Below are 23,965 nucleotides of genomic sequence, written 5' to 3'. Positions count from 1 at the left end.
CAGTAATTCTGGGGTGAACATTTTTGGCTAAAACAGCTTATCTACAAGCTCACAACACTTCACGTTGTGACATGTTGTTGAGCTCGTAACTCGGCTCTTTTCGCAGACGATATTTGGGAGTAGACGGACGGTCTATTTTTTGTGCTTATTTCCCAACGTTGTGTCAATAATGTAAAGCTAGTGCAATCTTCCTACAGATGTCTTTAATAAGGACGGGCTACTGTAAGTGGCTTTTTTGACAGCCTGGGCCATGTTTAACACAAAGACACTTCCATGTTAAACGACCATCTTCACACTCTCTGACTTACAGAGGAGCAGAGAGGTGAGGTGAGGAGAGGAGAGAAGAAAGGGAAGGGGAGGAGGGGAGACGGATGGAGAGACGAGAAAGAATAATGGGAGTGGGGAGTGAGGGGGGGGGGGGGGGGGGGGCTCAGAGTGTGAACCTAACAACCAAGTGATCATGTGCCCGAAAAGTATGCCCACCCCTGGCATAGAGAGTTTATAATATTCTCATTCAAAACACAAAACCAAAGAAAATACACCATTAAACTATTGAAATAATATCTGCTTTTGGAAACAAAAACGTGGCGTTCTATCTTAGCATGGCACATTGTTATAGCAGTGATTCCCAATCGGTGAATCGGGGCCCACCGGGTATTATAACTGGGCTCCCAAATAATAGGCATAACACTAAGATCGCAATCTTAATGTAACAAGTGGCCGCTGATCCAGATAAAGCTGGGAACCACTTGATCTATGGGAAATTCTGAAGGAACTGAAGGCAGAGGACAGACTGAAGCATGCTGCCAAACGTCTATTTTTTTCCAATATAGTGGAAAATCACTTGTTGTGGTCATCAGATGTGAATGAAAATAGCTGAACAAGAATGTCCAGGATATGGCAACGTTCAACACGTTTCACACCAGTAAATCTCACTCTGAACCCAATGGAATAAATAACCTATTTTTAAACCATTCTACCCGGGAACGCACGCATACTGTGTCATTTTAGATTGAATTTTTTAGCTATAACCATTATTTTATACTTTGGCTATTCAAAAATAGCAGATCTACAACCTCATATGAGCTTGTAGATCTGTTGTTTTATTTAGAAAAATCGTGAAAATGTGTGCAAATCTTAGAATATGTTTTTTTTACAGCGAACATTTTTAACTCAAATCTTTGCTTCTGGGGGATTCATTCTACAGATGTCTGTTTTTTGAAAAAAAACTAATGTTGCTTTAATATCAGTGGTTCTCAAACTTTTTTTTATGTCATGGACCCCCCAAAATGATATGTATTTGGCCGCGGACCCCCATCTCAAAATATGTTGTTCCAGGGACCCCCCCAGAAGCAAAGATTTGCGTTACAAATGTTCGCTTCAAAAAAATATATATATTCAAAAGATTTGATTTGCACACTTTTCAAGAATGTCTCAAAAAATAGCAGATCTACAAGCTCATAGCGCGGCACTCGGTGCCGCGCTATGAGCTTGTAGATCTGCTATTTTTGAATAGCCCAAAGAGATCTTAAAAAATGACACAGATGCGTTCCCGGTCTAAAATGGGTTAATTCTGAGAAAACTATGTCATCGTTTCGAAGCCATGTGTGGAAAGCGACATATTAGTGTAGAGGTTCTTGGTGAGTGAAACAGCTCCCTCCTCCTCACCTCCAGTGACCTCTGTCTAGCATGCGTTCCAACAGCAGAGGGTTGGTGTGAGTGAGCTGCCATCTTTGATTCATTTGGGGGGTTTTGTGACACAAACAGGAAATGAGTAACTGGCGTTTGGGGGCTTCGAGGTTTTCACACCTCGGATTTCCCCCTCAAGCTTTAGAAATGGGGATTCTATAAATGATTTATTTTCTATTTTTATAATAATAAACATCTGTTATGCCTTCTGGGAGAGCTTGTTAGTATGTCTCCTGTCTAATCCTGATAGGAGATATACTTATTTGAAGACAAGGTTTTCTTTTTTGATCAGCTTACGAATACATTATTAGGAAGACAAGGTTTTTTTGATCACTTACGAATAAATTATTGGGAAGACAAGGTTTTTTTGATCAGCTTACGAATACATCATTAGTAATAATGATCAATAATATGTTATTATTCTTTCAACGTAGTGAGTTAGAGTAGTGAGTTATTTCTATATTACATATAATTATAATCTTATTTTAATTTATTTTTACTTCATTATCCGGTATTATTACGTTACTATTATCATCTTTTTCTTATATCGTCCTATAGCGTGTTAGCGCGGCGGTCTCTACGGAACATTTCACTGCTTGTACCTGTATGAGAAAGTGATCCCTGACTCTGTTCATTCTCCAGTTACAACAGTGGTTTAAAACCTGTCTTAAATCTCTCCATTGCATTTCACATTCTGGCTTTTATTTAGTTAGTCCCCCCCCCCCCCACACGTTTTAACCCATTAAAACCCCCCATCTCAAAATATGTTGTTCCAGGGACCCCTCAGAAGCAAAGATTTGAGTTACAAATATATATATATTCAAAGATTTGCACACATTTTCACGATTGTCAAAAATAGCAGATCTACAAGCTCATAGCTATGAGCTTGTAGATCTGCTATTTTTGAATAGCCCCAAATAAATCTTAAAATGACACACAGATGGCGTTCCCGGTCTTAAGGGGTTAAACTTCTACTGCATGTGTCTACTTCGTTTCTCATGCAACCTCGCGTTTCTTTCTCCCCATGCCCTGGCGTAGCGTACTGGACTGTTTATCCTATGGCTCCTTTTGTTGTTACCGTCTCATAACGGCTAAAACCCTTTCCCCCCGTCTAACGGTGTTTGGAGAAGTCCTATACAAACCAAAAAAAAAAACGGTATTTATTGTCATAAAGCGTGCGTAATCATGTAGAACAAAGTGTGTGTGTTTTTTTTTTGTTAGGTCTTTGGTTTCTGCATGTTGTGTGTGTGTGTCTGGTGTTTCCCAGGCCTTTTGGGTCTGTTAGTGATTAAGTTTAAAGGGGAGTCCAGCAGCCAGCATGCCAGTGGCATAGCCCAGCCCCCCCCCCCCCTCATTCCTGGGGGGCTGTGGTGGTGGTGGGCCTGGCTGGCTGGACTCCGAGGTCGGGCCAAGGTGAGAATATAGAAAGGCACGGTTTATTAACACGTTAAGACTGGGAACGCATCTCTGTCATTTTTTTTTATTTATTTGGGCTATTCAAAAATAGCAGATATACAAGCGCATAACGCGGGACTGAGTGCCGTGCTATGCGCTTGTAGATCTGTTGCAAATCTTTGAATATATACGTATACATTTTTTACTCACATCTTTGCTTCTGGGAGGGTCCCCTGGAACAAAATATTTTAACTATCTCAGTGCCAATGAAATAAAAAAATGTGTTCATACTGTGCCAGCAATTTTTTTAAAGTAAAAAAAAAGTGCTCAGGAGCCGAGATACAGCCTTTTTCAGTAATAAGTTAAACAAGAAGTGAATGGAGCAGCAAATCTTCGGATCACGATATCTTGGGTTCTGAACATTCTTTTGAAAAAATAAATAAATAATATATATATATTTTTTTTAAATCGGGATAACTCGTTTTGAGCACCACCGATATTATAGCAATAAGAAAACATTAGTAGAATCCCCAGAAGCAAAGATTTGAGTTAAAACGTTTCCTTTAAAAAAACATATATATTCAAAGATTTGCAATTTTTTCACGCTTGTTCAAAAAGAATAGTAGATCTACAAGCTCGAGCTATGAGCTTGTAGATCTGCTATTTTTGAATAGCCCAAAGAAATCTATAAAATAAGACACAGATGCATTCCCACTCTTAATGGCGTCCCTATTCTGGCCATCATCGTCATTATAGGCCAAGCAACATTTTCTAAACATTTCAAAAAAAGTTTTCAAACTCATTTTTGAATTTTCAAAATTTGCCAAAACAGGGAAAAATGGCAGATCTACAAGTTTGTAGATGGTTTATTTTGTCACTAGACAAACATAAGGCTTCAATGGTTTAAACAAGGCCACTGGAAACATATCAACGTAAACTGGACCGTGTAGTCTTGGAGAACAGCATTCTGTGTGTGTGTGTGTGTGTGTGTGTGTGTGTGTGTGTGTGTGTGTGTGTGTGTGTGTGTGTGTGTGTGTGTGTGTGTTTTGTACAAGGACGTCTCATGTGAAAGTGGACCTGGATTTAATTAGCTTGATGAAATGTAATGGATGTTGTTGCTGGATGGACTTATGATGTGTGTCTGATGGTGAAAAAAACAGCAACATGAGTGATATGATGCTGCTTTCACTTCTCATACACTCTGTCTGTCTGTCAGTCTGTCTGTCTGTCCGTCAGTCTGTCTGTCAGTCCACCAGTGACTTGAGGTCAGGCAGCCCTTTCAGCTCCAGATCCAACAACATCTGTCCATAGGCCTTACCCTGTGGGGAGAGAGAGAGAGAGAGAGAGAGAGAGAGAGAGAGAGAGAGAAGGCAACAATTAAGATTAAAGGGATTGACGGCAAGATAAGATAAACAAACACCGCGCCTCCCGCAGTTCGTTTCCCCGACCACCAGGGGGTGACGCAGGAGGGACTTCCATAGAGTTAAGGGGACTTCTGAAGGGGCCATGCCGAAAATAGGATGCTTTATTCGGATCCAATGCGTGTTACTGCCCGCCCCTGCTGGTTCTCTGAATTTTTATTTTTAAATAGGCTCTTTCATGATAAATTGACCACATTATATGAAGTTAAACAACTAAATTCTATCCAAACGCTATCTTTAAAGTAAATTCTGTGCCTCAAAAACGAAGTTTGAGAGCGTTTTAAAACCGAAAGTAAAAAGTTCACACGGACGCGCACATGCGTGCGTTAATTTACGCCCCGGACAAACATAAACAATAGGGAAAATACGGATTTCAGAAAGAGGACTGTGTTTCAATGCAGGAAAACACCCCAGCATCATTAGATAGTGGCTGATAGAGGGGGAAAAATGCAATATATATATATATATATATATATATATATATATATATATATATATATATATATATATATATATATATATATATATATATATATATATTTTAAATATAAATTAAATGAAAATAGCCGATATACAAGCTCACAACATCGCGACGCGTTGTGAGCTTGTAGATCTGCCATTTTCAAACATTTTAGTACATTTTGATACCAATACATTTGTACTTTTACTCAAGTAAATTTAGAATTCCGGACGTTTACTTGTAAGGGAGTACTTCTACATTGCAGTATTGATACTTTTATTTAAGTAAAACATTTGAGTACTTTTTCCACCACTGTGTGTGTGTGTGTGTGTGTGTGTGTGTGTGTGTGTGTGTGTGTGTGTGTGTGTGTGTGTGTGTGTGTGTGTGTGTGTGTGTGTGTGTGTGTCTGTGTCTGTGTGTCTGTGTGTGTGTGTGTGGTGTGTGTGTGTGTGTGTGTGAGAGAGACAGTCACCATCTTTGGCTCAAGTATAACAGTATTAGTAAGCTGATATCGTATCATAGAAGAACTCAAACATAGGATGTTTTTTCCAATATTCACCGCATGAACTTATATTGCATTACATCATGGTCACAACCTTCTCAAGCGGTCTTAAAACCAACAACATCAACATACAATATCTTAGCTCTAGGTATACTCTTAGTTGCTTGTTTTTTAGAAGAGAATGCAATTAAAGGACGACTTCACCACTTTTCAACATATCTTCATATAATAGGTCCTCACTAATGCTCGTGATAAAATGATACCATTTTTTTCTACTTGGTCTGTGTCCATTAGGAGGGCTGTGGACAGTCCAGAAACCCGTCTACCAGTGACATCATCGTTAGGCAGGATTTTTTTCTCCAAAAAGATTACATTTTTTTGGTTCAGATTTTTATTAAGGCGAGAACAATGGGATCTATTATTGCATTGCAACTTTGCACTTATTGTAAGTCGCTTTGGATAAAAGTGTCTGCTAAATGACTGTAATGTAATACAAACAGGCTATGAAAATCATGGATCAGAAACCAATGAGACGGCATGGCACCATTTCGGGTATTTTAGGAAAACGCAACCTTTTTACTTTTGAAAATGTTCCATCAAATTGTTTTTTAAATGTTTACATAATCATGTTCCACCTCTGTGTTCTGGACTGGTTAGACGTCAGAGCTCTGGTAGAGTAACGTCACAAGCTTCAACACATTGTGACTGTATTGTTCCCATGTGCAAGAAGTCATTTGGACAGTCTGCTTTGAGGACTCACATTATGGTGTGAATCAAATCCACTGTGCTGTCTGCTCACATGAATAGTCTCACACAGATTTGAATGATTACGTCTACTTTTGTTTCACAAGTTAATGTATTGGGTCTGATTTTGATGATGTAAATTAATATCATACTAGAGGTCCGGGCGCCCTATGGGCGCCCGACCCCCTAGCCGCGCACGGGGCCCAGCGTGGGCGCGTGTATATTGGGGTACCAAAATCGTCGGATCAAAATTTCCAAAAGTAAAAAAAAAGTAAAAAAAACGTTATAAAAAATTATATTTTTTTTTTTCCTGGGGGACCGCGGACCCCCTGGGAGTGTCGGGACCCGCGGGGACCCCCGTGAAACATGGCGGACCCCTTCGGCGGTGTTTGTATTTTTCATGAAGGTGGTTGCTTGTTTCTGGCGCTTGTTTTTGAAAACCTGGCATCCCGACTGGCATCCCACAATGGCGGCCGCCTGGTGTTGTTTTGGCTCGGTGGTGCGCACGGTAAACGGTACGAAACTGTCTCGGAGAAGCTTGTGATTGTGAGGTTGAGCGTGAATGTATTAGCATTGTAGTCACCTGAATTGTGCGTGGAAGCAGAAGACTGTTCTTCTGGCGACGCAGAGAGCTGCGGAGTTTCAATGGCGGCCCTTCGTGTTGTTTCGGCGAAACCCGTCGGCGTTCGGTGTCGGTGGTGCGCACGGTAAACGGTACGAAGCTGTTTCCCCTTCCGTTGTGGCCGAAATGTGGTGAGTAGAATTAATTATGTTGCGAGGTGGAAAATAGAACCACAGCATCAGACAGGCTGTGGGTCAGGACCATGTTTTGATCAGAGATGTATCACATACTGGCTGTGTGGGTCAGGACCATGTTTTGATCAGAGATGTATCACATACTGATGATGTTTTGATCAGAGATGTATCACATACTGGTGATGTTTTGATCAGAGATGTATCACATACTGATGATGTTTTGATCAGAGATGTATCACATACTGATGATGTTTTGATCAGAGATGTATCACATACTGATGATGTTTTGATCAGAGATGTATCACATACTGATGATGTTTTGATCAGAGATGTATCACATACTTGCCGCCACATGTTTGGTTCATTTACAAACGGCTAAAGCTTTACAAAGTCACGCACGTCCACACGATAAAACACCAGGTGGCTGGATGGAATAAAAATGTGTCTGCTAGGGCTGCAACTATCCATTGTGTTCTTAGAGATTATTCTATTCATGTGAAAAAAACAAAAAACAACAATAAAACCTTGCCACTGGTGAGTACATTCTGAGATTAGCCCTTGGCAGTGGATGTGTTAATAAGAAACATAATGAAGGTGAGTGTGTGTGTGTGTGTGTGTGTGTGTGTGTGTGTGTGTGTGTGTGTGTGTGTGTGTGTGTGTGTGTGTGTTACCTGTGGGTCACTGCGGAGAGAGGCCACACCTCCTCCCCCCAGCGAACTCTGCAAGACGAAGTTCAGACCATGGACCCCTGGGAGAGTGTATCTGAAGAACGAACACACACACACACACACACACACACACACACACACACACACACACAAACACACATTTATTTCCCCCCGCTCTGGTGACAAATACAGTTCCTTCAGGACCTCCATCATTCCATCAACTGCTAAGCAACATATAAACAGTTCTGACTGATCTGCAATTTTCAAAGAAATCTTGAAAAAGGTGAAAAACCTGGAACGTTTTTTTAACTACTGATTTTAAGTTCAACATCAACACAACAGTGACTTTAACCATGGCACCAAAATGGCCGCCCTCTGTGGGGGGGGGGGGGGGGGGGGGGGGTGGACCAAACACATTGCTCTCACTTAGATCTGTCCTCCGTTCAGCTCCTGAAGCTGATGTGGTCCTCAGAAGGACCAAGAACACACACACACACACACACACACACACACACACACACACACACAGCTTGCCAACACGTGTACCAGTATTGAAGTTAACTGCAGTGGTTTACTGTGTGTGTGTGTGTGTGGTGTGTGTGTGTGTGTGTGTGTGTGTGTGTGTGTGTGTGTGCTTGCACATTGACGTCTGTTTTAGCCAACTATATTGTTCCAATGTGGCTTCTGACGTGAGAAAAGGTATGTGTGTGTGTGTGTGTGTGTGTGTGTGTGTGTGTGTGTGTGTGTGTGTGTGTGTGTGTGTGTGTGTGTAAACAGCGTGTGAGGGTGTGCGTGCAAGGTCATAATTAGAATTAAGTTTCAATGTGGTTTTTAGAAGCCAGACCAGTCGTGGAAGAAGTACTCACTCATGTTTTACTTAAGTAAAAGTGTTAATACCATAATGAAGAAATACTCTGTTACATGTAAAAGTCCGGTATTCAACAGTTTCTTGTGTAAAAGTACAAAAGTATTGGCATCAAAATATACTTAAAGTACCAAACGTAAAAGTACTCATTATGCAGAATGTCACATTTCACAGCTTTACAAAATGTATAAAAATCATTTGAAAACAGCAGATCTACAAGCTCACAACGCCTGAGCGTGTAGATCTGTTATTTTCAAATAGCTGAAGTAAATGTAGGGCTGAAGTGGTCAGATAATTACAGTGGAGTGAAAGTACAATATTTGCCTCTGAAATTTCATGGAGTAAAAGTATAAGTAATGAAAATTTGAAGTACTCCAGTGAAGTAAAAGTACCTCAAAATTGTAAATACGTACAGTACTTGAGTAAATGTGTAGTTACTTTACACCACTGAGCAAGACGCAGGTTGTCTATGTATCTTCCACGAGTGCGTGTGCGTGTGTGTGTGTGTGTGTGTGTGTGTGTGTGTGTGTGTGTGTGTGTGTGTGTGTGTGTGTGTGTGTGTGTGCACGCGTAGGGGAATTGTCTGCTTTCATGTTTAATGTGGTTTAGAAGTGAGTCTTTAAACGTCTTCAAGTGTGTGTGTGTGTGTGTGTGTGTGTGTGTGTGTGTGTGTGTGTGTGTGTGTGTGTGTGTGTGTGTGTGTGTGTGTGTGTGTGTGTGTGTGTGAGAACGTCTGTGTCTTTCTGTGTGTGCGTGTGCACCCTGCTGTGTTAACTGGTGGTGTGTGAGTGTACTAATGAGCGTCTCTCTCAGCAGGAAACCCTCTGAGGGTGTGAGAGTATTCACGGTTCAGTGCACTTTACAACGTCTCCTTAACACAACACTTAAGATACACACCTAACCACACAACACTGAAGATACACACTCAACCACACAACACTGAAGATACACACCTAACCACACAACACTGAAGATACACACTCAACCACACAACACTGAAGATACACACTCAACCACACAACACTGAAGATACACACTCAACCACACAACACTTAAGATACACACCTAACCACACAACACTGAAGATACACACCTAACCACACAACACTGAAGATACACACTCAACCACACAACACTGAAGATACACACCTAACCACACAACACTGAAGATACACACCTAACCACACAACACTTAAGATACACACCTAACCACACAACACTGAAGATACACACCTAACCACACAACACTTAAGATACACACCTAACCACACAACACTGAAGATACACACCTAACCACACAACACTGAAGATACACACCTAACCACACAACACTGAAGATACACACTCAACCACAAAACACTGAAGATACACACCTAACCACACAACACTGAAGATACACACTCAACCACACAACACTGAAGATACACACTCAACCACACAACACTGAAGATACACACTCAACCACACAACACTGAAGATACACACCTAACCACACAACACTGAAGATACACACCTAACCACACAACACTTAAGATACACACCTAACCACACAACACTGAAGATACACACCTAACCACACAACACTGAAGATACACACCTAACCACACAACACTGAAGATACACACTCAACCACACAACACTGAAGATACACACCTAACCACACAACACTGAAGATACACACTCAACCACACAACACTGAAGATACACACTCAACCACACAACACTGAAGATACACACCTAACCACACAACACTGAAGATACACACCTAACCACACAACACTGAAGATACACACCAAACCACACAACACTGAAGATACACACCTAACCACACAACACTGAAGATACACACCAAACCACACAACACTGAAGATACACACCTAACCACACAACACTGAAGATACACACCTAACCACACAACACTGAAGATACACACCTAACCACACAACACTGAAGATACACACCTAACCACACAACACTGAAGATATACACTCAACCACACAACACTGAAGATACACACTCAACCACACAACACTGAAGATACACACTCAACCACACAACACTGAGGATACACACCTAACCACACAACACTGAAGATACACACCTAACCACACAACACTGAAGATACACACTCAACCACACAACACTGAAGATACACACCTAACCACACAACACTGGAGAAACACACTGAGCGGAGCGGATACATTTTTTTTTGCTGACAGGTCGACACCTCTTTTTTGTGTTTTGAATTTGAAATGAATGTCCTACTTGATCATACTACAGCGTCACACACAATTATAAAAAGTATACGGTAAAGATTGACCATGCACAAGGTTAGAGGAATGACGGTAAGTTAACTTTTAATTAGTCTCGCGTAGCCAGACCCAACTGAAAATGAAAAACAGCGACCTCTGCTGTTTGTTCTATGTCTGTTGGGTCTGGCAGGAAGCAAACGAAACACCAGTGCGCAAGGAAACCGGGGTTTGTGTCTGCCTTCAGCGCATCACTTCCGGTTGGTGCGACTATGTTTTCATTCCCACAAACAATATTTCTACACGGAACACTAACACCACTTCTCCCAGAGAACATGGATGGTTTTGGTTATAAGCCCACTTGTTTCTATGATGAAAGAGCAAGTTAAAATGTGAATATCTTTCCGTGGTTTTGTCTGCTCCGAGGACGCTATTGTTAAATTAGTTTTGGCTAGTTTCGAGGGGGGGAGGGTGGACGGACACGCGAATCCCGCCCACTACATTTGATTGGGTAAAGCGCGGCCTGCTTCCTGATCTGAAGGCACGCCCACTTGAAACCAATGCGCACGGGTTGTCAACACGGCTACCGACAGATTCCAACGCAGAGCAGAATATGTTCTTAAGAGATTAACTTTTAATTGAGAGTTTAATAAAAGATCATTATTTGACTAAATAAGCGTCCGTTCAGTTACGTTACAGCAAGGAGTGAAATCAATGCCTTTGTGCAACGTATCAGAGCACCATGTTCCCTTTAACATTATTACCATATGTTTAATATCACAATCCCAATGATATCCATCATGTTAACTACGGAGTGTAGCGCGATGTTTTGGCCGAGCACACGTATCATTGAGAATGGAGATGCTACAGGAGAATTTAAAACTAATATCTCCACCTCCATTGCACGTACTGCGGGGCTCGACACATCGTAATATCGGCGTAGGAAAACACCAGTCTGGGATGTTTCGCCAATCGGAACAAGCCTGATCTAAACCCACTGGTTTAAAACTTTGTTTTGAATATTCGGCACGTTCAATAAGAGTTATATTGAAGTCTGTTTCAGTCGATCGTATGACCGCCCTCCCTTTTTGTTTATTTTCGTTTTTAATTTTCAGCAGTAAAAGTGCGCTATAGGCACTGTAGGCAGCGCCTTCTCTTCATAAAAAGGCGGATAGTGTGAACATACCCCAACTGTGGTCTTGTAGGAATGCTTCCGTTGCCAGGGTCCCAAAATATGATCGGGATTTTAACATGAATGATGACTCAGCGAGAGTTACTGCCGAGCATTTAGCACCACCACAGAGTCACTGATTAATCGCCCCAATATCCCTTTGATTTGTGCTTTTTATTGCTTACTTATTCACACACACTAACAAATAACATCTGACTCCTGTCTCACATTCTGATTAACCCAATACAACCGGGACAACATCCGTGTCATTTTAGATTTTAGCTATATTGTATGTGTGAGTGTGAAATTCTGTGAATGTCACGATTTTTCAAAAATAGCAGATATGCAAGCTCATAGTGCGTCACTTCGTGACACAATGAGCTTGTAGATCTGCTATTTTTGAAAAATCGACAAAATGTGTGCAAATCTTTGAATAGATATATATATTTCTCTCTATATATTTTTTTGATATTTTTTTGATTCATTTTTTAAGGTAAACAGAAACAGGTGTGTATTATTTTTTCCTTTCCCTTTTCTGTCTTGGTTTTCCCTGTATATGGCCTCTTACTATGTGCATTGGTGATCTCACCTGTTTCTGTTTACCTTAAAAAATGTAAAAAATAATTGATCAAGGCAGCATTTTTAACTCAAATCTTTGCTTCTGGGGGTCCCTGTAACAACATATTTTGAGATGGGGGTCCGCGGCCAAATACATATAATCTTGGGGGTCCTTGACATGCAAAAGTTTGAGCACCACTGATATAGAAACATACGTTTTTCAGAAAACTGTTAGGATTGAGAAGATAATTTGTAGAATCTGCCTCAGATCTTAATGGGCTAAAGATGGAGATATGGGAGGGGGGGGGGGGGGGGGCGTTGACCCCTGGGACCCCGTGATGTCACTGCATGATGCAAACCACAGTGACTTTATGACTTGACCTCCGTCCACCAGACACTTCACCCATTAAATTGGTCGTGTTACAGTGTGGGTAATCTTTATGACTATACAACAACTTTATGACTTTAATAATGTGTATATTGTGGTAATAAGAACATTTTTTTTATTGTAGGGTTGTGGCGCTGGTGGTGAGGCGTGCTGCAGCATCTTTATTTATCATATTATATGGTTTATCTTTGACCTAGACTAGAATATCTTGGGTTTTTACTGACAGGGTGACTATGGCCGTGTGTTCACCAAAGCGTTGTTGTTTTTTTCCACAGCTGAAAACGCAAGGCGCTCTTCTTCTAAAACCTTCATCAAAACACACAACATTTTGGCGACCAGATAAAAAAATGCCAGACATGTAAACGGCTTATTGCAGAATAGACGCTGTGGTTGTAGCATAACTTTTCATGATAATACAGTATGGAACGAGAGACATTCACATATTTTTAGCAGCTGCAAAGCTGCTGCTCTACAAACAGGCTGGGTACTAGTCCGACACCTGAGTGACACCTAAGTGTCATTGGCTGTCCTGGCTGTCCTTCACTCCATTAAGCCAATGGCGACACGAATGGGGAGAAGGCCCGCCCCCCGCAGTAACCGTGCTCCGCTCCCCTCATTCACAGACAGTGCACGTTTTACTGCAGCCTCAGGCAGGAGGGTTAGCCTAAATGCTAGCGTGCTTCATTAGACCTAGTTTGCCTATTAAGTTATTATTTGGCCATGTTCACACTGACTTCAATCTTAGCTATTGTTGGGAAGACCCGTGTGGTGGCAAAAAATGTTGCCACCACTTATATAAAAAAACATTAGAGCGTTTAGCGTCGCAGATTCTGTCACGCTGAGTGTTACCAGATTTTGCGAGAGAAATAAGCAACTCATTTGTTTATGAAAACAAGCCCAAAAGAAGCAAACTTGGTCAAGAGCACTTTAAACCTACATACATCGGCTATTTGAAAATAGCCGATCTACAAGCTCACAACGCGTCGCAATGTGAGGTATAACAAGCCCCAAAAATCCCAACCACTAATATTTACAAGCAACTTCACAGAAAAACAAGGATGATGCGACACCGGATGATACCATAGAGTTATAATATATCTAGAGTACGGACGGCCCTGCCCCCACCTATCCATTTCAATGAAGTTGCTCAGCCAGCGCGTGAAACACTCTGCTACACCAGAGGGCCTCAAAGTGTGGTCCAGGGTTCCAAATGGCCCCTTAAGGGTGTGCAACTTGAAATTACAGTAAAATGGAACAGAGCCTTAACACATCGGGTGCCGTTCACGGTCTGGACCGTGATTTCAGTCTTTTTGTTTTTTTCGTTTTTCTCACGCACGGGCGGGGCTAGAGCAGCTCTGGGAGTACCCATTGTGATCCTAAGAAGGATAGGCCAAATGGATCACCGGAAACAAAAACATGGCTTCAATCCGCTTCCTGTCTATTTCCTTCTTTAAAACGCCTATATCTCCGAATCCGTTTCCGGTGGTGAAAACCTGTCTTGCGCGATGCGCGATCCCCCCCCCGTTGTAACTCGCAAGTGAAATGTTATGGTTCCAGGCTGTAGCCAGGGTCATCGCTCAACATGAATGGATGCTTTTTTTTACGTGGATTTGCTCGTCGCGGAGTCTACAGATTTAAACAGTAAAGCGCAGTCAATGGGGAGAATGCTGGCCACCCAACGTAAGTTGTTATGAAAAAATGCTGGCACCTGATGTGTTAATTAACCCATTAAGACCTGGAACGCATCTGTGTCACTTTAGATTTCTTTGGCTATTCAAAAATAGCAGATATACAAGCTCATAGCGCGGCACCGCTATTTATATAGCTAGAAATATTTTGTTTCTTATCCATTTACATTACAAGCTCATAACGCACCTGGAGTTGCGATGCGTTTGTGAGCTCGTTAGATCAGCTGTTTTCACAGAATGTTCTGCCTGCTATGACATCCACAGAACAAGGGATAATAGGGTTCATGTGGTTACTCTGTGGGGTTGTCATTGTCACTGTGGTATTCGTATAGGAGTCAGCCAGCTGGCTGGTCTGAGGTCTGTGGTTCATGTCTGTGAAATGTGCTCATCATCATACTGGATTACATTGATTCCAGTCCCAACATCTGTATGACCGCATACTGTATCACATGGCTTCACAACGCTGTTCCCAGTACAGTACAGTACAGTACAGTACAGCATTGGTTCTCAAACCACTGTTTGGCTTTATGGGTTAAGGGGCAGGTACACACTGTAGGACTTTTAAAGTGGTCGGGGGGTCGTCTGATCGTTAAGCATTTCACACTACAGGAGATTATTTCTTGAAGTTCGGCTGTCATTTATCTATATGTGGTTTTCACCCTATAGATTGATCCCCGACCTGCAGGCATTACACACTGTAGGATAGTTCACTAGGATGCTGTCCAGAGTCAGACCCAATACACACATGTATTTGTTTTAATTCCAATTCATCTTAATCGACGTCTCCCGTGAGATCTCTCTCTCTCACCCAAAGACCAAGGAGATATGATTTTTCAAAGATCTAGACTCCCATCCACTTCCGTGAATGAGTTAAGATACAGTATGTCACGAGGAAAACTTGAGCGTTTCCGTTGGGACAGATTAAAAACAACTTTATACTTGACAGAGCAGGGTTGCGGCGCGTTGTGAGCTTAGAGATCGGCAGTCCAGTGAATGTACAGTGAAACTGTAGAGTATAGAGGGTCAGGGTCTATTTCCAAATAGCCAATGTATGTAGGTTTAAGGTGCTCATGTGGCTTATAGTCGCTTGTTTTGGGCTTGTTTTCATAGACCGGGTTGCTTATTTCTCTCGCAAGATCTGGCAACACTATCCCCTTGCATGGTTGTGTTTAATAAGCACACATTACATGGCAGACTTCACTGTTCTCAGTACAGGGAATCCTGTAAACCAGTGGATTTCAACCTTTTTCATATCAAGGTCCATTTTTATTCAGCATTTGAGCCACAGAACCACCGTTTGATGAGATTTAGACTCTCAGACCCTAAACTTAGAATATTGTGTTATCGTTTAGGGTGACCACCTTCAAACAGACCCATTGAGGGACAGACGTACCCGTTCCGCGGGACATCGCGGAGGTCCTCATGCACGCGCGCTGCGCGCGTGCATGAGGACCTCCGCGAAATTTTTTTGCGCGGTTCTGGCCGGATTGGGTTCGTTTTTGGTTTCTCTATTTCGGTTTTAGGGTTAAGATTAGGGTTAGGTTAGGGTTATGTTATTTAATTCTTATTTTTGCCTGATTTTACCGATTTATTATCAAAAACAAAATCGTTTTTTTTTTTTTTTCATATCTTTGATTTTCGGGACATTGCTCAGCTTGTGCGGGACGCGGGAAAGAGGGTCCATTTCGGGACTGTCCCGCGAATTTCGGACGGGTGGTCACCCTATTATCGTTGGATAAGATTTTGTCCACAATTCCATCCATTCTGTATTGATGTTGGTTCCATAGGAGAGATAACAGGCAACGCTGATCAAAAATAATAATTCTCCTACATTCTCTAATTGTGTAGACGTCTTGTAAATTAAGTAATGCAGATATTTAACAATAATTTAACTCTTGAGAGTGTAAATTAGGTTTCATTATACGCTCTCAAGAGTTAAAGATCTATGAGGGTCCATTTGGTTACCAACTCTCCATCATTTAGCTGGGGGACCACCTGGAACCCGCCTCAAGGACCACTGGTGGTCCCCGGACCACTGGTTGAGAACCACTGCTGTAAACTGAGCTGTGTGTGTGTGTGTGTGTGTGTGTGTGTGTGTGTGTGTGTGTGTGTGTGTGTGTGTGTGTGTGTGTGTGTGTGTGTGTGTGTCTGTCTGTCTGTGAATGATTAAACCAAACCACACCTAATCACTGAGAGTTGCATGCCATGCTGCCTTTGTGTGTGTGTGTGTGTGTGCGTGCGCGTGCGTGCGTGTGTGTGTGTGTGTGTGTGCGAGCGCGTTGTGTGTGTGTGTGTGTGTGCGTGCCTGCGTTTTGTGTGTGTGTTTACTTGTACTCTGGGAGCAAGAGTAGGAATTACTTTACTGACTGGTGTATAACAGAAGTGTGCATGCACGCACACACACAGACGCACACGCGCACACACACACACAAACACACACACTTACTCCATCTATCTGCCGTGTTAATTTGTTGGCTATTTCATTCTTTCTATCCTATATTAATGTACCTCTATCCTCTCTCCTTCTCTCCTTCTGTTTCAACATCCAGTAAATGCTCCATGTTTTTATTGAATGTGTTACATTATAGGAGAAAGAGCACCTCTGTCTCAGTTCCCATACAAAGTATACAGAGCTCAAGCGGTTAAGAAATGTTTGTTCCCCAAATTGTCCAAATCAAAGCCTGGATAGCATCTGTCTCTGCTTTCTATCTCTGACAGCAGAGATATCCTGATTCCTGAGCATTCCTCATCTCTTTTTCAGAGGCCAGAGAGCATTCTAATCTACTCTGGCTTTTAGCTTCTTCTCTCCAATGTGTCTGAAAGGCAATGTGGCAATTCATCTGAACGCACGCACACACACACACACACACACACACACACACACACACACACACACACACACACACACACACACACACACACACACACACACACACACACACACACACACACACACACACACACACACACACACACACACAGACAGACAGACAGACAGACAGACAGACAGACAGACACAAACACACACACAGGGTGTCTAGGGGGCTCGATTTTTTCTTTGGTTATTCAAAAAATAGCAGATATAGAGTACAAGCTATTGTACAAGCTCTGCTATTTTCTGAAACATTTGAAAAAAATATGAAATAAATTATTATCAGATGGGGGTCCGTGGCCAAATACATATAACTTTGGAGGTCCTTGATATGAAAAAGTTTTAGCACCAATGATATATTATAGCAACATAAGTTTTTTCAAAAAAACTGTTAGGATTTAGAAGACATTTGTAGAATCCCCCAAGCAAAGATTTGAGTTACAAATGCTCGCTTTAAAAAAAATATATATATATTCAAAGATTTGCACAAATTTTCATGATTTTTTAACTCACGTTTTGGCCTATAACTCTTGAACCGTAGGTCTTACAATTAAAATGTTTTTTTTTCCATGGATTCTTTGGATCATGATGCAACTCCCCAAAAGACCAAGTCAATTTCCGCCCCACAAGATTTTCGTTTTTCTTCAAAACACAGTTTTTGCAATGACTCCTAAAGATTTTGTCCAAAACTCACGCATATCAGTTCAGATTCCCGTCTGATTGGCTACGATTGGCTTTCAAAGTTTGCGGACAAGGCATGAATGCAGCATCCGATTGACGTGAAACTTTGCAAGCACACTCCTAGAACTAGCAGGCTGAGGAACAGTTTTGTTCCCACAGGCCATCAGACTGTTAAATAACAGTGAAAAGTGACTGTGCAATAACTCTTTGTACTCTGCACTATGCACTGTCGTTGACTGATATTCTTGACCTGTGTTTGTTGTTTATTGAGTGTTTTTAGGTTGTTTTATCATGTTTTTATTCCGAGCTTCAGAGCGTAAGTTTTTCACATATTTGTACCTAAACAGTGCATCTAAGTAACAATAAAAGTGAATCTGAATTTAATAGACCAAGGAAGAACCCCCACAGAGGCTATAACAGCTTGCAACACGGCCCTGGGTAGGCAACCCAACCTGGCGGGGATCTGCGCTCAGAGGAGTGCACCTTTCTAGTTATTATTATTATTATAATTATTAGTGCTAGGAGGTAAGGTGGAGTCTGACGGTGAGAAAATGTGGAGTGAATATGCAGGTTAATGGGGAAATGGGGAGAGAGAAATGGTGGAGTGACATTCAGCAAAGGCCGTCGGGATCGGGACTCGAACCTGCGACTCGTTGTCAGGCTACATTGAGCCAGCGGACCCCAGGCCCCCAGATTGGGAGCCAGTAGGGATAAGATTCTAGGACGTGCTGTGTGGAGCGTTTGGCCAGGGTGTTTCGGGGAAAGGTTTCGAAAAAGACTTCCTGTGTTCCTATGAGAGAGTATGTGTTTTCCTGACATCTGGGGCATTTTAGAAAAATCCTGACTTTCTCCTCTCTGGGGTGCTGCAAATTGAGCATTTCATTTTTAATGCCGTCTGGACCACACGCTTTCCCTTGGCCGCGTGTCGTGTGTCTCTGCGGTCAATTCCTCCCCCAAGTATATGGGAAAATCAAGGATGTTTTTGGCTGTTATCTCAGAGATAATTGTGTTCATCCCCGTCTGTCTTGTCTGACTTTCCGCAGCTATAATCTCACAAATGACTTGGCGGATCAGCGGCATATTTCCTGTGCATGCATGGCTGCCAGCAGGGCCAAGGGCCTCGGTTCCCTGAATGTTCTTCATATCTGTCAATGACAACTATGTCCTTTTCGTGGATAAAGAACTCCAGGCTTTGGAATGACGGAGCAGTCGGTAGCCTTTAGGCTACGAAATTACGGTGTCATTATGGGCTCCGGTTGCACCATAAGGGTGTAATGAGATTATTATGTACCTCCGGCCATTGCTCTGTGCCTTTTCGCGCGCACAAGCGCACACACACACACACACACACACACACACACACACACACACACACACACACACACACGCGCACACACACACTATAAGCTCACAACGCAGCTTGAAGATCGGCTAATTTCAAATAGCCTAGGTATATAATAGGGCCAAAGTGGTTAATGTATGTTTTATATTATAATAATGTATATAATAATAATAAACTTTATTTGTATAGCACCTTTCATGACATGAAATGCAGCGCAAAGTGCTTTACAGAGCAAGAATACAAATACAGTTACAACCAATTTAACAATAAAGCAAAAAAATAAAATAAAATAAGCAAAAGCATAAAACAACATTAAAATAGGCAATACTGTGAGGACTTAAAAATCAACCAATGAATCAGCTAAAAGCAAGAGTGAAGAAGTAGGTCTTGAGCTGTGCTTTAAAGCTATCGACAGAGGCTGCCTGTCCTTAAGTGTAATGGGAGTTTATTCCACACTGTCGGTCCGTAAAAGCAGAATGCTGCTTCACCGTATTTTTTATATGTCATTGTAGGCACCTCGAGCAGGTCAGCACTTGAAGACCTGAGGGGCCGGTTTGGAACATATCTCTCTAGGCAGTCATAGAGGTAGGAAGGTGCCAGACCATTTAGAGCTTTATAAACTATTAAAAGAATTTTAAAATCAATCCTAAAAACAACCGGGAGCCAGTGTAGTGAAGCTAGAACTGGAGTGATATGTTCTCTAATCCTAATTTTAGTTAAAATTCTGGCTGCCGCATTTTGAACAAGTTGTAATCTGTCAGTTGTTTTCTTAGGCAGGCCAGAGTAGAGTGCGTTGCAGTAATCAAGCCGAGAGAAAACAAAAGCGTGGATCAACGTTTTTGCATCGTCTAACGACAATTCCCCAGAATTCAATTCAGAATCGATAATAACCCCCAGGTTCTTTACTGTGGTGTTACTTTCTACAGCCAGGTTACCAAGTCTACTTATTATTGATTCTCTCTGCTCACTGGAGCCAATTATGAGAACTTCTGTTTTATCCTCATTTAGCTTAAGAAAGTTCTCACTCATCCAGCATTTTATACTGGACAGACAGGTCAACAATGGGTCTAGAGCGCAGGGGTCGTCTGGAGCTACCGAAAGATACAGCTGGGTATCATCAGCATAGAAATGGAAGTTCACTCCGTGATCGGCGATGAGTTCTCTCAGCGGTAGTATATACAGGGAGAACAATAAGGGACCCAGAATTGAGCCCTGTGGAATACCAGAACAGATGTCGTGTTTGTCTGAGTCAAAGTTAGGTAGGCTGACAAAATAGCTTCTGCCTGTTAGGTAAGACTAAAACCAAGACAAGGCTGTGCCTGTGCCTTATTATTATTATTATTATTATTATTATTATTATTAGATGATGACAAGGACCTCATCACTGTACTGGACCAGTATGCTGAGCAGGGACAGTTCAACACATGGAAACACAAGGTGACTTTATAACTAAGAGTGTTGGATACATGTATCCAACCTTATGTAGGCCTATCATTATCAAACTTACCTAGTCTGCCTTTAACCTTTATCATCTCTATTTCTCTTCTTTATTCATTATATTCTTTATTTCACTTTAACACTTAAATCTTCAGTGTAACTCAATAAATCATTTCCATAAAGGTTCACTATATGTATACTATGAGAAACATACCAGACACCATCTAGATGTAGAATCTCCAGCATTCTATTTAAGACCGGGAACACATCTGTGTCACTTTAGATTTCTTTGGCTATTCAAAAATTGCAGATCTACAAGCTCATATGAGCTTGTAGATCTGCTATTTTCTTTGAGAAAAAAAGTTGTGAAAATGTCTGCAAATCTTTGGATATATTTATATACATTTTTAACGCAAATCTTTGCTTCTGGGGGTCCCTGGAACCAAATATTTTCAGATGGGGGTCCGCGGCCAAACTCATATCATTTTGGGGGTCCTTGACATGAAAAAGCTTGAGCACCACAGCTGTAAGGTGAAGTTAACGGTTGTGCGTGTGGGTACCTATGAAACATCCTCTGCTCTCATAAGAGCAGAGGATGTGGTCACAAAGAAGGCTGTAGATCGTGTCTAGCACTGAGAAATGACAGACTTTGAAACATTCAACCTAACCACATGCCTTGCAAACAACACCTGCTTCTCTGCAACCACCATCTCTGCAGGCATGGATGCCGAATTTATGTTGGGTGGGTACTAGGGTACTCAACAACAAGTCACACACACACATCAACCACGTTTTAACCCCTTAATCAGAAATACCTGATGAATGTCAGTTGGCAATAAAATACTTTTTTTGCTGTAAGTGAAGACTGTGAGAGTGTGCGCGATCACCATTCTTTCCTGTCTCATGCAAAAAAATTGGGTATATCGACACAATAAAGGGTTTTAGATAATAAATTCAACATATGTTGCATATCCCCCTCGTAAAAGTACCTTAAAATTGTACACACGCACACACACACACACACACACACACACACACACACACACACACACACACACACACACACACACACACACACACACACACACACACACACACACACACACACACACACACACACACACACACACACAGAGAAAGGTACGAGTGAGGCAGGGTGAAGCCATCTCAGGCTTCAGTTTTTCTCATGCATTGATCTGAAATAATTAGCTTGATTGGCATGTCTTTGTACAAGACTTTCACACAATGTGTTGTCCAGATGTCACCATTTAGCATAATGTAATGCTCTGTGGTTTGCTTTGTGTTCAACTTGTTCCACATACCCCAATTAATTTGATTTCTCTTCCTCTCTCTCTCTCTCCCCGTCTCTCTCTCTCTCTCCCCCTGCCTGCCTGTCTCTCACCGTGTAACAGGGTCAGTGGAGGAAAAAGTACTCAAATGTTTTACTTAAGTAAAAGTATCAATACTGCAATGTAGAAGTACTATGTTACAAGTAAAAGTCCGGAATTCAAAATTTACTTGAGTAAAAGTACAAAATTATTGGTATCCAAATGTACTTAACTAGAAGTTCGGGCCGCTACGCGGCCCGAACGTCTAGCGTGACGCGTCGTTCACTTTGCAGTGCCACCTTACAGGCACCTCACAGTGTGAGAGAGAGTTTTGTGCTCTCCTAAATCCACGGCAGGCTTTGAAAGTACCCACTTCAGAAAGAGGTGACGTGCATCACCTCTCCAATGACCAAAACCCACTATGGAAGCCGTCGAACTGGTGCGATCTGACGGCATCCTAGAATGTATAGGTAGGATGTGATGTCATGCGTGATGTCATGCTGTCGTGAGATTACGTCACACTGGCGTTGTGTCCATATTCGGGACGACCGTCTCATCGTGATGTCAGATTACGTCACACTGGCGTGATGTCAGATTACGTCACACTGGCTACATACGTACATACTGACAACCGACATGGCGCAGGATTCAAATTGTATATATAGATAGCTCCAAAAAACACTGCTTTGTTTGCCGTTGATAGAATGCAAAATGCAGCCTTGCTGCTGCCCCATAGGCCTTCTTTTCTTTTCTTTTTAGATAGTTGAAATCGCAGGAGATGAAGTTAGCAGTTTATTTGTGTAAAGGGTCGTCGGCGTGGGTTGTGTTGAGGATGGAAGCCGTCGAACTGGTGCATCCTACCTATTTATAGGTAGGATGTGATGTCATGCTGTCGTGAGATTACGTCACACTGGCGTGTCTCATCGTGATGTCACGACCGTGATGTCATATGACGTCACACTGGCTACATACAACGTTACAGACAACCGACATGGTGCAGGATTCAAATTGTATATATAGAAGTACCAAAAGTAAACGTACTAAAATATTTGAAAATAGCCAATCTACAAGCTCACAACGCGTCGCGATGCGACGCGTTGTGAGCTTGTAGATCGGCTATTTTCAAACATCCTAGGTATAAAATAGGGTTAAAGTGGTTAATGTACGTTTCATAATGTAATAATTTATATCTACAAAGTAACTAGTAACTAAAGTTTTCAAATAATTGTAGAGGAGTAAAAATTATAATATTTGCCTCTTAGATGTAGTGGAGTAGAAGTAAAAGTATTGGAAATTGGAAATACTCAAGTAAAGCACAAATACCTCAAAGTTTTACTTAAGTACAGTACTTGAGTAAATGTACTTAGTTACTTTCCACCACTGAACAGGGTGTTGGGATTCAGGTTGGATAAGATGAGAGAAGTATTTTTACCGTGTAACAGGGTCTTGGGTGCCAGGTTGGATAAGATGAGAGAAGTATTTTTACCGTGTAACAGGGTGTTGGGTGCCAGGTTGGATAAGATGAGAGAAGTATTTTTACCGTGTAACAGGGTCTTGGGTGCCAGGTTGGATTAGATGAGAGAAGTATTTTTCTACCACAGACGCCGTCAGGTGTTTCTTCAAGTACGGAAAGAACAGAGGATGACGAGCTATCACTCCTAGAGAGAGAGAGAGAGAGAGAGAGAGAGAGAGAGAATCATATTATCTGAGTGAGTGTGTAAAGTTTAAACATGCATGCCCACACTGTGTGT

General features: G+C 41.8%; 1 protein-coding gene across 1 annotated transcript in view; it reads right to left on the bottom strand.

The window, feature by feature from the left end:
* Positions 1–2,611: 2,611 nt before the first annotated feature.
* The window catches only part of LOC311034877 (uncharacterized protein), a 43,900-nt gene continuing 22,546 nt past the window's right edge, over positions 2,612–23,965 (bottom strand). The window contains exons 18-20 of the mRNA XM_084042908.1: positions 23,755–23,872; positions 7,639–7,729; positions 2,612–4,403 (exon numbers count right to left, since the gene is read on the bottom strand). Of these exons, the coding sequence (XP_083899034.1) occupies positions 4,329–4,403; positions 7,639–7,729; positions 23,755–23,872 (284 nt within the window). The 3' untranslated portion in view covers positions 2,612–4,328. The remainder of the gene's footprint in view (positions 4,404–7,638; positions 7,730–23,754; positions 23,873–23,965) is intronic.

The sequence above is a fragment of the Gymnoscopelus microlampas genome, assembly GCF_963454915.1.
Source record: "Gymnoscopelus microlampas genome assembly, chromosome: 19".
Classification (NCBI taxonomy): Eukaryota; Metazoa; Chordata; class Actinopteri; order Myctophiformes; family Myctophidae; genus Gymnoscopelus; species Gymnoscopelus microlampas.
This window is presented reverse-complemented; position numbering and strand designations above follow the sequence as displayed.